The sequence below is a fragment of the Culex quinquefasciatus genome, chromosome 3, assembly GCF_015732765.1.
Source record: "Culex quinquefasciatus strain JHB chromosome 3, VPISU_Cqui_1.0_pri_paternal, whole genome shotgun sequence".
Classification (NCBI taxonomy): domain Eukaryota; kingdom Metazoa; phylum Arthropoda; class Insecta; order Diptera; family Culicidae; genus Culex; species Culex quinquefasciatus.
The window spans coordinates 136,709,519-136,721,932 of record NC_051863.1 but is presented as its reverse complement, the minus strand read 5'-3'; the positions used below and the strand labels follow the sequence as shown (position 1 = coordinate 136,721,932).

The window sequence follows — 12,414 nt, the reverse complement described above, 5'->3', positions numbered from 1 at the left end:
ACAAGTAAAATTGAATAGTTACAAATCGTGTACACACAAAAATTAATTAATTAGCTTTCATGAAATTTAATTATTTTTAACTTGCAAAAGGTTGCATTCTATCATAGTTCAGCCAAATCTGATTCTGTATGAATTGACAGATAAAGAAAGTGAGGTTTTTACTAAATGGAGGTTTCTTTCATAAAATAAAAGACTTTTTATTTAGGAACTAATCCAGTGTTAAACATTTTTTCACATACACCATTCAATTCTTCACAACCGGCACCGTCAACGATCCCGCATGCTTCCCGAACACCTTGTACACCTCCATCGTTTCGCGCGAAACTTTACCAATCTGATCGGCCGGCAGATCGAATCCCTCGTACCCTCCCCCGGTCAGTTCAATCGTAAAGGCCAACCGTGCCCCCGTAGCGTACGCGTAATCATCGGTCGCTCCCGACGCCCGGTAGTTCAGCACTTCAACCGAGTTGCCAACCTCCCACTCCGGTCCACCAACAGCCACGATCGCTTGCTGGGCCAGCTTGCCGAGCTGGTCGTGCTCCTCCCAGTTGTCGCAGTACTTGTCGTATTCGTAGCCCCAAGGCCACAGTATCATATCGCCGTGGGTGTGCACCGCCACGTACATCGCCATCGCCGACTTGTACCGATCCATCAGACCCATCATGGCCACTGTTTCCTTTTCCGAGCTGTGCTCCGGCCCCGCGTAAGAGTTGGTACAAGCGTTGCTGGTGAAGCGCCACATGGCCGGGAAGTTGCGGTTCAAGTCGACGCCGGCGCACAGCAGGTTGTTCTGGACGCGGTTCTTGCGCCACAGCCGGTTCTTCTCGTGGGTGTAGACGTACCCGTCCGGGTTGAGCACCGGGATTATGACGTAGTCGGTGTTGTCCAGCTGGTCCGGGTACTGCTCCGAGTGCTCGACGAACTCGTGGATCATGTACAGCACCGACATGATGCCGGCCCATTCGCTGTGTTGTAGAAAAAAGAGAGTTAATTCTTGAGGGAATTTTTAACGAATGGTTTTTTCACGGCTTAGGTCAAATTATTTTGGCCAAGGAACCCCCAGACAAATTTTGAGCCCGATCGGAGAACTTTTTTTCTAATCATGCTGTTTTCGTGAGGAATTGCTGTATAAACGATGCTCATTAGGATGTAACAAAAAGGACTTTTTGGCGGGCATTCAGGGGTTTGTTCCGGTGGGCATACTGAGCCTAAATCCCAAATATGAGCTTGATTGGGCGTAACAGGAGCTGGCGCTCCGCCCTTCAATTTTAAATGGGATTTAACCCGTAAAAAAAGATTTTTTCAAAAATGTAACTTTTTGAGGCATTTTGGCCACCAATACGTATATATAACATTGAAGTTTGGAGCATCCTGGAGCTCGGTACAGTCCTTCAAAGTTTGGCATTTTTTAGAAAAATCGGCCCCGGCAAAAAAGATATGCGTCGCACCTCGCGACGCCCGAGACGCCATTTGATTTTGCTGGGACCGATTTTTCGAAAAAATGCCAAACTTTGAAGGTCTGTACCGAGCTCCAGGATGCTCCAAACTTCAATGTTATATATACCAAAAGATGCGCAAGGATCTGGCCTACACGCCAGTGATGTTTTTGGTAAACGCATTGGTGGCCAAAACGCCTCAAAAAGTGACATTTTTGAAAAAATCTTTTTTTACGGGTTAAATCCCATTTAAAATTGAAGGGCGGAGCGCCAGCTCCTGTTACGCCCAATCAAGCTCATATTTGGGATTTAGGCTCAGTATGCCCACCGGAACAAACCCCTGAATGCCCGCCAAAAAGTCATTTTTGTTACATCCTAATGCTCATGCAACTTATGTATGTTATTTAACTGTTACTGGTTGAATCAATCATTCTAATGTTGATTTGTGGCTGGCTTGAAACAACACAATGATTTTGCTTGTTTGGCGACCGTACTTTTTGGGGCTGAACTGAACGTCAAAAAGTTCGCCACGTGCTTCAGAATTTCAACTAATCAGAAGGTAGGTCGAAAATAGGTACATTGAAGGGCAATGTGTGTGTGTGTGTGTGTGTGTGTGTGTGTGTGTGTGTGTGTGTGTGTGTGTGTGTGTGTGTGTGTGTGTGTGTGTGTGTGTGTGTGTGTGTGTGTGTGTGTGTGTGTGTGTGTGTGTGTGTGTGTGTGTGTGTGTGTGTGTGTGTGTGTGTGTGTGTGTGTGTGTGTGTGCAATAGAAGGGCAATAGACCCAAAATAGGAACAAAACATGTTTTTCGGGTTTATATAGTGATATAAGGTATTTTTATTTAAAAAAAATCCACCTTTAGGTGGTTGGTGCCTTCCTCGCATATTTTTATCAAAATATCTGAGATCCGGCCTCAAAAAAAGTTTATTAAAAACACTAAAGTACTTATAACTTTTGATAGGGTTGTCAGATCATAAATATTTTGGGCTTGTTGGGTAGGTTTTTTGATTACCTATCCAACGATGGGTCGCATGATAGATCCGGACAACTTTTTCATCAAAATATTTGAGATCCGGCCTCAAAAAAGTGCATAAGTAACACATAATTGCTCATAACTTTTGATAGGGTTGTCAGATCTCCAATCTTTTGAACGCGTTGGAAAGGTCTTTCAAATACCTTTATAACAATATAAAGCATGACGGGTTTTCTTACAAAACCACCCTTTTTATAATATTTCAAACTCTAGCCAAATCGTTTTTTTAGCATAACTTTTGAAGTACTTCTCTAAACTTCATAATATTAACTAGGGTCTTGAGGGACCCCAAGACGAATCGAATGAGGCCAAAACGGTCCAAATCGGTCCAGCCAGTCCGGAGATAATCGTGTGCATATTTTTCGGTGCACGGACTCACATCCAGACACACGCACAGACATTTGTTCAGAATTTGATTCTGAGTCGATAGGTATACTACGAGGTCGAATAAAGAAGTCAATTTTCGAGTGATTTTATAGCCCTTCCTCATTGAGGTGAGGAAGGCAAAAATCATTATGTACGAGCATTAAAAACTCAACTTATTCAAAATACATATAATTATAGTGCGCTCTGCTAAGTAGATCCAAAATAGAAAAAAATGCTCTACTCATTTTAAATCATGAAAAGTTGGACAGGTATTAAAACATGTTTTGCATGCAAAAAGTGTTTTTTTTTTTCAAAAAAAAATGAGCAGGTCATTAATTTCCATTAAAAAAAACTCTTTTCCATAAAAATAATTTAGAAATTTTAAAATCCAACCCAACATTTAAAATTTTCCAAAATTAGTGCTTTCCCTTTCAAAGAGAAAATTCAAAATATCAAACTTATTTTTATTAAAAAGAAAAGAAAATTTCACAAAAGTTTCATTACGTTAACTGTCTTTCTTAATCGATCCAATAATTTCAATATAGTTGCAATATAGTTGAAAAATGCAGGCTGATTAAATGAAAAACTCATTTTCACAAAATTTTAATTGTAAAAGGCTGTACCTCAGCAACCAATAGTTAGAACAACAAAAAATTGAAAAATTGGAATTGAAATTTTCAAAAAATCATTATTGATTCAAAAAATTATACAGTATGTAAAAAAAGTATTTACACCCCTTGGGCACTATGCAAATATTGTGATAAAACATGTAAACAATTTAAAGTTTGGCAAAAACCTAGTACTAACTACTTTTTCAGAAACTCATGCCGAACATTTTGCTACAAAATGCTCATGAAAAGATGATTTCTATAAAAAGTTATATAACAAATACTATTACGAAAATAATAAAAGGTGCAAAAAAAGTTTATACACCTTTCGAAAAATTAACATAAATAATGTTATTTGTTGACAAATCACCATAAATCCAGTCTCCCAACTCCAAATAGGCATCCTTGACTGATTAAAAAAATAATTTGGATTGAATATAAAGTTTACTAACTACTTAGTATAAAAGTTTATATAACTCTGGAAATTCTATATAAAACTTATCTAAACTTAATTGTGCAAACTTTTAATTCAACTAAATGTAAATATAATACCAAAGAATTGCTAAATAAACATTTTGGAGTGGGATAACACCGTTTTGGGGGTATTTGTATCGCTAGAATAGAATTTTCGTTGAACTTTTGTACCAACCCGGAATTACGTCGTCGAAAAATCCACCGGCATCCGAACCGGTCCACAATCCACAAATTAACCTAAAGGGCATAAAATTTCCGATCTTGTGATATCCATACATGTAGGTTTTCTATAAAACCCACGTTCTTAAATACCTAGGCAAAAACATTGTTATGGTTTCGTTTGAGCAATCTGCCAAAAATGTATGGAGTTTCGTAATTTTTGTTCTCGTGGATCAAACTTACTTTTTGTCTAGGTATTCAAAGACATGGGTTTTATAGAAAACCTAGATGTCTGGGTATCAACTTAGATTATTTTCCTGTTTTTAAACACTTGCATGGCAATATCTTAGCAACTAAGGGTCGTATCAACAAAGTTCAAAAATGAAAATTATAGAGAATTTTCTCAGCTTTTCAAAAATATTTTTTTTCAAAAGTGGGCAAACATGCGCACGAATTTCAAAAAATGAAAAACTGCGACTATTTTCAAAAACGTCACCTAAAAATGGATTTAACTTGAAAACGGTGCACTTTATCAAAAATGTAACTAAAGTACTTTTTTATTGCAAATTTGATTTTACATCGAAAAATGAAGTTGAACAATTTTTGCGACCAATATTCCGATTTTTTGAAAAAATCAGTATTGTTTAAAAATGTCATAACTCGGTCAAAGATTTATTGCACAACCTGGAAATTTCTGAAAAGTTGGCATTTGATGTTTTTGCAAATCAAGTTTAAGTGACAAAAAGTTAAATAAAAAATCACCAAAATTTTTTAAGCGTGTATCATTTTTTTAGTGTAGTCCATATTCATACCAACAACTTTGCAGAAGACACCAAAACGATCAAAAAATTCCTTTAAAAGATACAGATTTTTGAATTTTCATACATCATTTTTGTATAGACAGCTGCTAAATTTGTAAGGATAATTTTATGGAAAACTAATTATGCAAAATGGCTTCTTTGGGCATACTGAAGGCACCAAAAAAGTCGCCGAATTAAGAATACAAAAATTAAAATTAAGAAAAAAGACCGATTTCGTAGAGAACTGCTCCTTAACTGATTCGACAAAGTTGCCGAAATTGGCATAGTTGCTTAATTTTTAAACTTTAGAGTATCTCGGAGTATTTAAAAAACAAAATTTCGTTGTCACCTTAATTTACATGCTCGTTTTATATTACTCGTCCGCAAAATTTTATGGAGTCTTCTATGGAAAAACTAATGATTCAACATAGCTACTTTTGACATAAGGAAAGCATGAATAAAGTTTCATTCAAATAATTAAAAAAAGAAAAGTTGATTTGTAAAAACGTAGAGATTTACCCAAAAACTAATATTATTCGCGCACCACCAAACCGAAGTGCGCATCTCTTCTGTTGCGCGAAAAATCTATTGCGCCGTACAAAAATTGAGTGGTTTGTCGTAAGCGTTTACATGAGCCTGTGGCGCAACAGGCTTTGACAGGTTGCGCTCGTATTTTGATTTTTGTCTTCCTTTCCAATAACTCAGATGATAATAATTCTAAATCTTTTATGTCACCCCTTTCTTGTTAAGCCTGATCTACAATGGCAAATCGCAGAATGTTGCGTCTGTCACTTTTAACCCTGTTAACTTTGTTACATTTGGATCAACTTGATGATTATTTTCGCAAGAGTTTGCGTAAGCTTGATTGTAGATGAGGCTTTAGGGGTGGGGAATGCCACATAAATGAATGAGTAAGTTTTTTTTAAAGGAAATAGCGATTTGACTAATATTTAAAAAAAAAATGAATTGAAGAAAGAAGTGAAATTGACAGATAATTATATTTCCTGTCACCCAATTGGCCACTTACTCACCGCATTCAATCACCCCCACTTGCATTCAAATTATTTACTCACCGAGCGTGAATTCCCGCGTCCATAAACACCACCGGCCGATCCATGCCGACTTCCCCGTTCCGGGAAATGGTCATCGCCTTGATCGGCCTGCCCTCGTGGGTCGTCCCGATGTCGAACGCCGTTACCATCTCACTGGTCGCTGCCAGCTCTTCGACGTACGCGTAAATTTCATCCAGCGTCCAGTAGTGGTCAAAGTCAACCGTAGCTTTGGCATCACGCTTCGCCCGCCGGTGATGCTCTTCGTTCTTTTTCCGCTCCTTGTTGAGGATTCTGCGAAGGGGAGATGTTTGTTATTTTGGTGTAACTTGAGTGATGATTAACGTTAAACGCACTGCTGCACATTTTCGACAATCGGATCAAAGTCGATGTCATGCTCTTCGAGGAACTTTTCAAACATCATCTCATCAATATGGTTGACCATCACTCGAGCCTTCCGGTTTACGCGGGGAACATCCCAAAAGTCGTAGTCGCCATTCTGGACGAGTTCTTGAATCTGGTTCAACTGGTCGCGATTATCCACGTGAACTACGTAGAGCTGGAATCTGTATGGGAAATAATTAACTTTAGATCTTTGATGAGGTGATCTTATCAGATTTCCTACTGAGTGAACTCGACTCCACTGGTTCCAGCTAGAAGTGCAAACAAGCACCCAACTAGCAACGGTAGACACAACTTCATGATCGCGTTCTCCGAACGTCTTCCTGAGACTGAAAAATAGCACCGTTTAGTGACGAGTTGTACGCAACGATCAATGCTATCAGTGTCCCCCCTCTCGTACACCAACGTTCTAGCCTGAACCCCAGATAAGACCGTATTAAAAGCCAAACTCGGAGATTGTTATTTGAGTGATTACTTTTATTGACCAATCGCTGTCAGATAAGAACCATGAAGACCAGACTAATCAATACTTTTTCGCACAATGTTTGTCCACAAAGATTACGGCCGGCGCGGCTTCACCGGTTGTTCTCCGGCAAACTTCCCAAAAACTTTGAACATTTCAAACGCATCCCTGGTAACGTTCTGCATTTCGGGCACGGAAAGCACGAACCCATCTCCGTCCGTTCCGCAGGACAACTCCAACGTGTACGCGTACTTGATGCCAAAACTTCCGTAGATAAAATCATCACTCCCGTTGGCCGGATACAGCAGGAACGAAGCGCCTCCGACGCTGTAATCCGGTCCACCCGCCGTCTTGACGGCGTCCGCCGCAAGATCCCCCAGCGATTGCAGCTCGGCCGCGTTCGGGGCTTGCACGTAATCGTACCCGTACGGGTACAGGATGTAATCGCCGCACGTGTGGACGGCAAGGTACAGTTTCGTGGCGCGGGCGTACGTAGCCATCAGCAGCATGAGGGCGCGCGTTTCCGGCTCGGAACCGGGCGTGGAGCCGGCGTACCCGTTGGTGCACTCCTGGAAGGAAATGAGTTCAATAGAATCTACCGAATACTTGAGTTTTTAGGAAAAATATTTATTTGGGTCGGTTTGGGAGCGGCCGTGGCTGACTGGTTACGGTGTTCGCTTTGTAAGCGAATGGTTCTGGGTTCGATTCCCATCTGCTCCCAACGAGAAAGTTGAACGAAAAATCAAAGTCGCTCGAGGCGGGGTTCGATCCTCCGTCCTTTGGATTGATAAGCAAAAATGCTAACCACTAGGCCATAACGACTTGGTGAGAGTTGACTGGAATTAGGAATACTGTTGTGGCGCTATAACCACGGCAAATAGTGTCCAGGGCATTCGTGGAAATACAATGTCCCGTCCCAGAGGGTCCAGGAGTACCAAACCTTCTTAGCATGGTGCTCCCAACGAATACAACCAAAATCTCGGAGCGTATGGTGGTGTGTCCCCACGCTTCTTCCTCCCCTGTCGATTCAGAATTGTGTTGTTGTTCGAACACTCAGTGCTCAAACTCAACCAACGAGTCATCTCTGCGATACGGCTTTACGCAGTAGGCCTGGCCGCTTTAACGCTTGTGATGTTTCAATGCAATCTAATGCAATGGCGCACTACAAATGTTAATAAATGACAAGAAGAGTGCTAGGCGTCATCTAACCTAAGGCACTCTCCAGGATCCCTTCGAAAGATTGGCTGCGCTAGGGTCTGATTAGATTAGATTAGATTAAAAAATATTTTTTTGGGTCGGTTTGTACTGCCTTTTAAACTGATTTCGAGATAATTATTTATCTGTTTTTGTCTTAAAATTTTAATTTCTTAAAATATCCAGCAACTTAATGAAGATATTTTCAACTGTGTTGCCTAAAAAACTCCGGTTAAACTTCAAACTTTGGAGCGTTAGGTACGGTATGTCCACGCATCTTTCCTCCCCTGTAGATTCTGTGAAATGTGATCCGTTCACAGAATCCTCTCTGCGGTAAACGTTACGCAGTAGCTGGCCGATTTAAATCTTGTAATGCATTTTCGGGTGTTCTCGAACGTACTGCAACTGATACTATTGACAAGAAAAGTTTCTAGTAATTGGAATTGGGTAATTTTCCGCCATCTCACACAGCAGTTGTCCCTGATCACGAATCCAAGATCCGTTTTTTTGATATCTCGAGACGGAGGGGCGGTACGACCCCTTTAATTTTTGATTATGCGAAAAAAAGAGGTGTTTTTCAATAATTTGCAGCCTGAAACGGTGATGAGATAGAAATTTGGTGTCAAAGGGACTTTTATGTAAAATTGTACGCCCGATTTGATGGCGTACTCAGAATTCCGAAAAAACGTATTTTTCATCGAAAAAACAATAAAAAAGTTTTAAAAACTCTCCCATTTTCCGTTACTCGACTGTAAGTTTTTTTGGGACATGTCATTTTAAGGGAAATTTAATGTTCTTTTGAATCTACAAGGGTAATTTTTTCAGTTAGAACTAAGTTTTTCATTTTAAAATTTCGTGTTTTTTCTAACTTTGCAGGGTTATTTTTTAGAGTGTAACAATGTTCTGCAAAATTGTAGAGCAGACAACCACAAAAATTTTGATTTATAAAAATAAGGGGTTAGCTTAGAAACATCACGAGTTATCACGATTTTACGATTTTTTTTTTTTTGGAAAAGTTACTTTTTGCGTTTCTCTTTGTTTCGTTGTCCGTGTCAGTCGCGGGTGACGATGAACGGCCATGATCGACGACGACCAACTTTTTCAAAACTTTTTTTCGTAAAATTGCGATGACTCGTGATGTGTATAAACAAACCCCTTATGTATATGTATCAAAAATTTTGTAATTGTCTGCTCTACAACTTTGTAGAACATTATTACACTCGAAAAAATAACCCTGCAAAGTTAGAAAAAACACGACATTTTAAAATAAAAAATTTTGTTCTAAATGAAAAAATGACCCATCTGGGTCAAGGTAGATTCGAAAAGAACATTAAATTTCCCTTAAAATGACATGTTCCAAAAAAATTACAGTCGAGTAACGGAAAATGGCAGAGTTTTTAAAAAAATTTTAGTGTTTTTTTTCGATGTAAAATACGTTTTTTTCGGAATCCTGAGTACGCCATCAAATCAGGCACCCAATTTTACATAAAAGCCCCTCCGTCACGAGATATCAAAAAATGGACCTCGGATTCGTGATCAGGGACAAAAGTTACCCCTTAAGACAAAGTTTCACGCAAATCGAAGAGGGGTCGGGGCAACTGCTGTGTGAGTTGGTGGAGAATTTCCCAATTGGAATTGGAATTGGAATTGGAATTGGAATTGGAATTGGAATTGGAATTGGAATTGGAATTGGAATTGGAATTGGAATTGGAATTGGAATTGGAATTGGAATTGGAATTGGAATTGGAATTGGAATTGGAATTGGAATTGGAATTGGAATTGGAATTGGAATTGGAATTGGAATTGGAATTGGAATTGGAATTGGAATTGGAATTGGAATTGGAATTGGAATTGGAATTGGAATTGGAATTGGAATTGGAATTGGAATTGGAATTGGAATTGGAATTGGAATTGGAATTGGAATTGGAATTGGGATTGGAATTGGAGTTGGAGTTGGAATTGGAATTGGAATTGGAATTGGAATTGGAGTTGGAGTTGGAATTGGAATTGGAATTGGAATTGGAATTGGAATTGGAATTTTAATTTTAATTTTAATTTTAATTTTAATTTTAATTTTAATTTTAATTTTAATTTTAATTTTAATTTTATATTGTGTAAATTTACCACTTTTTTTGTTGTTATGTCACTTTTTCCGTCTAAATCCAAGTAATATTACATCATAAAAGAGGTAATTTTGAACCTTCAAATTTTACATCCTCCAAATTTACACATTTTTGGCTGTGAACTCACCCCACTCGTATACTTCCACTGAAACGGAAAGTTCCTGTTCAGATCCACTCCCTGGCACAGCGTGTTGACTCGTGCCCGGTTCTTCCGCCACATCCGATCCCGCTCGTGCGAGTACACGTACCCGTCCGGGTTCGCCACCGGCATGATCACCCAGTCCGTCTTCTCCAACAATTGCTCACTTTCGGTGGAATTCTCCACCAGCTGATGAATCAGATACAGCACGGCCATCGGACTGCCCCACTCGCGGGCATGAATACCTCCGTCGATCAGCACGACCGGTCGAAGCGAGTTCACAACAGAGTTCTTGGAAATCGTTATCACCCGCAGCGGACGACCCTCGGTGCTTTGGCCGTAGCTCTTCGTACGCACCATGTCTGGATAGGTTCGCTCCAAATTGTCCAGATAGGCGTATACTTCTTCCAGCGTCCAAAAGTGGTCGAACGAAAAGGACCACTTGTCCGCAGTTGCTCGTTTGCTACGCAAATGTTCACGCTGTCCGTGCTGTTCACGGTCGATTATTTGCTGAACATTCTCGTTCGACAGCTGATGTGTTATGTTGTACTGCTGCAAGAACTTCCTGAACGAGTCGTCAGCTGTTGGACTGACCATGACCGGCGTACTCTTACGTAGATTTGGTGCACTCCAAAAGTCCAGCTCAAAATCATCTTGCACTTCTTGAAACATACTCAGCTGATCCATGGAAGTTGGTGCAACATCGTAGAGTTTGTAACTAAAAACAAAACAAAAGTCATTCAAGTGACTCACCCCTAACATAAACATCAAACTTCACATACTTCCTGTACGAAACTTCCCCACCGCAAACTAGTCCGACAGCCGAGATCACAAAAACAGCTGCTCCGAAAACGCGTCTCATTCTGAACCAAACGAAGGACTTCGCTCAACTGATCGTCAGAGCGCTGAGCGAGCGAAGATTCTCACTAATTTAATTGTCGAACAACGTGTCGGGCCGGGACACTTCAACCGGTTTATTGGACCGTTTATTGAGTGGTGTGGCGATAAAGGGGAATGGTTAAATTTGCCTTTGATGATAAAAAAGTGAGGTGTTTCGGTTTCGATATGATCGGATTGGGAGGTGTCACAGATCGAAAGACAATTAAATTTGTGTTTCATGCATATTCTTAAGGGGTAACATATAAGTAAAATAATTGAATATCTTTATTACTCCATAAATAATCACTAGAATAGTTCTTTGTATTCTGCATCGTAAAAAATATATTACTTTCTGGTCATACGACAAAAAACGGAAAAAGATCGAGGTCTTCGACTAAGTTTCAGGTTCTTTCAGCAAAAAATACTCGTAAAACTGGGCAGCAATTTCCCGAGAAAAGTTCATCCGTCAAAGCAAAAAACAAAAAGTGTTGTCAATGGGAATCGAACCTTTAACAGCCTAACTCAATGACTTAACTGCCTCGGTCACCACAACTTGGTGGTCAGAAGTCAATACATGACGCTTGTCGGAGATTTACTGTTTCAATTAAGGGGTTTACATACTTGTAGAAAACCCAAAATTTCATAATTCAGAAAATTCACTCAATTCACTAAAAAGATGATTTTCAATCACTCCTGAAAGTATCATGAAATATTTCGTGACTGAACTGAGTAAAAGACGATCTAGCTGAGTAAAAGACGAAGCGCAAAGCGACCTGTCAAACTTTGTGAACGATTTTCTCTAAACACCGAGTTGATTTACGACCACGACATCTCGAGATGGGATGGACCAAATTGGCTGAAATTTGGGGTGAAGACTCTCAAGACATATCCCGTGTGCATAACGAAGCCCGATTTTGAAGTTTTGCTTATTTAAAAAATACAAAAATCAAAAGCTGACTATTTTTTTATGAAAAACGCAAAAAAAAACACAGAACCGGTTTAACGAGTCTCCACCAAAATTTTAAGCCAATTTGGTTTTTTTTTTAAACTGCTAACTTAAAATAGCTATGTATCGGCAATGGTAAATCCAAATTTGTTTATATTTATTTTGTTAATAGATGAAAATTTATATTTTAATGCCCTACAAAAAGATTTGAAAAAAAAATTAAATGTGTGCGCATACCAACCTTTGACATTTTTGACAATTTACATGTATGCAACCCCTTCACGAATGACCACATTTGTTTTGATAGTATGAGTTGGTAGCATTACTCTGAAGAGTTTAGCATTG

At 39.4% G+C, this 12,414-nt stretch overlaps 2 protein-coding genes across 2 annotated transcripts; both read right to left on the bottom strand.

Annotated features, from left to right (window-relative positions):
- Positions 1 to 225: 225 nt before the first annotated feature.
- Positions 226 to 6,726, bottom strand: LOC6043140 (carboxypeptidase B). Its single transcript, XM_001856134.2, has 4 exons — positions 6,549 to 6,726; positions 6,280 to 6,489; positions 5,948 to 6,217; positions 226 to 965 (listed from the first exon to the last, which is right to left on the bottom strand). The coding sequence occupies exons 1-4, from the start codon at positions 6,623 to 6,625 to the stop codon at positions 245 to 247; spliced, it is 1,278 nt and encodes a 425-aa protein (XP_001856180.2). The 5' UTR covers positions 6,626 to 6,726; the 3' UTR covers positions 226 to 244.
- A 51-nt stretch (positions 6,727 to 6,777) lies between these two features.
- LOC6043139 (carboxypeptidase B) lies at positions 6,778 to 11,134 on the bottom strand. Its single transcript, XM_001856127.2, has 3 exons — positions 11,027 to 11,134; positions 10,233 to 10,962; positions 6,778 to 7,357 (listed from the first exon to the last, which is right to left on the bottom strand). Exons 1-3 carry the CDS (start codon positions 11,104 to 11,106, stop codon positions 6,884 to 6,886), a joined length of 1,284 nt encoding a protein of 427 aa, XP_001856173.2. The 5' UTR covers positions 11,107 to 11,134; the 3' UTR covers positions 6,778 to 6,883.
- Positions 11,135 to 12,414: the final 1,280 nt, after the last annotated feature.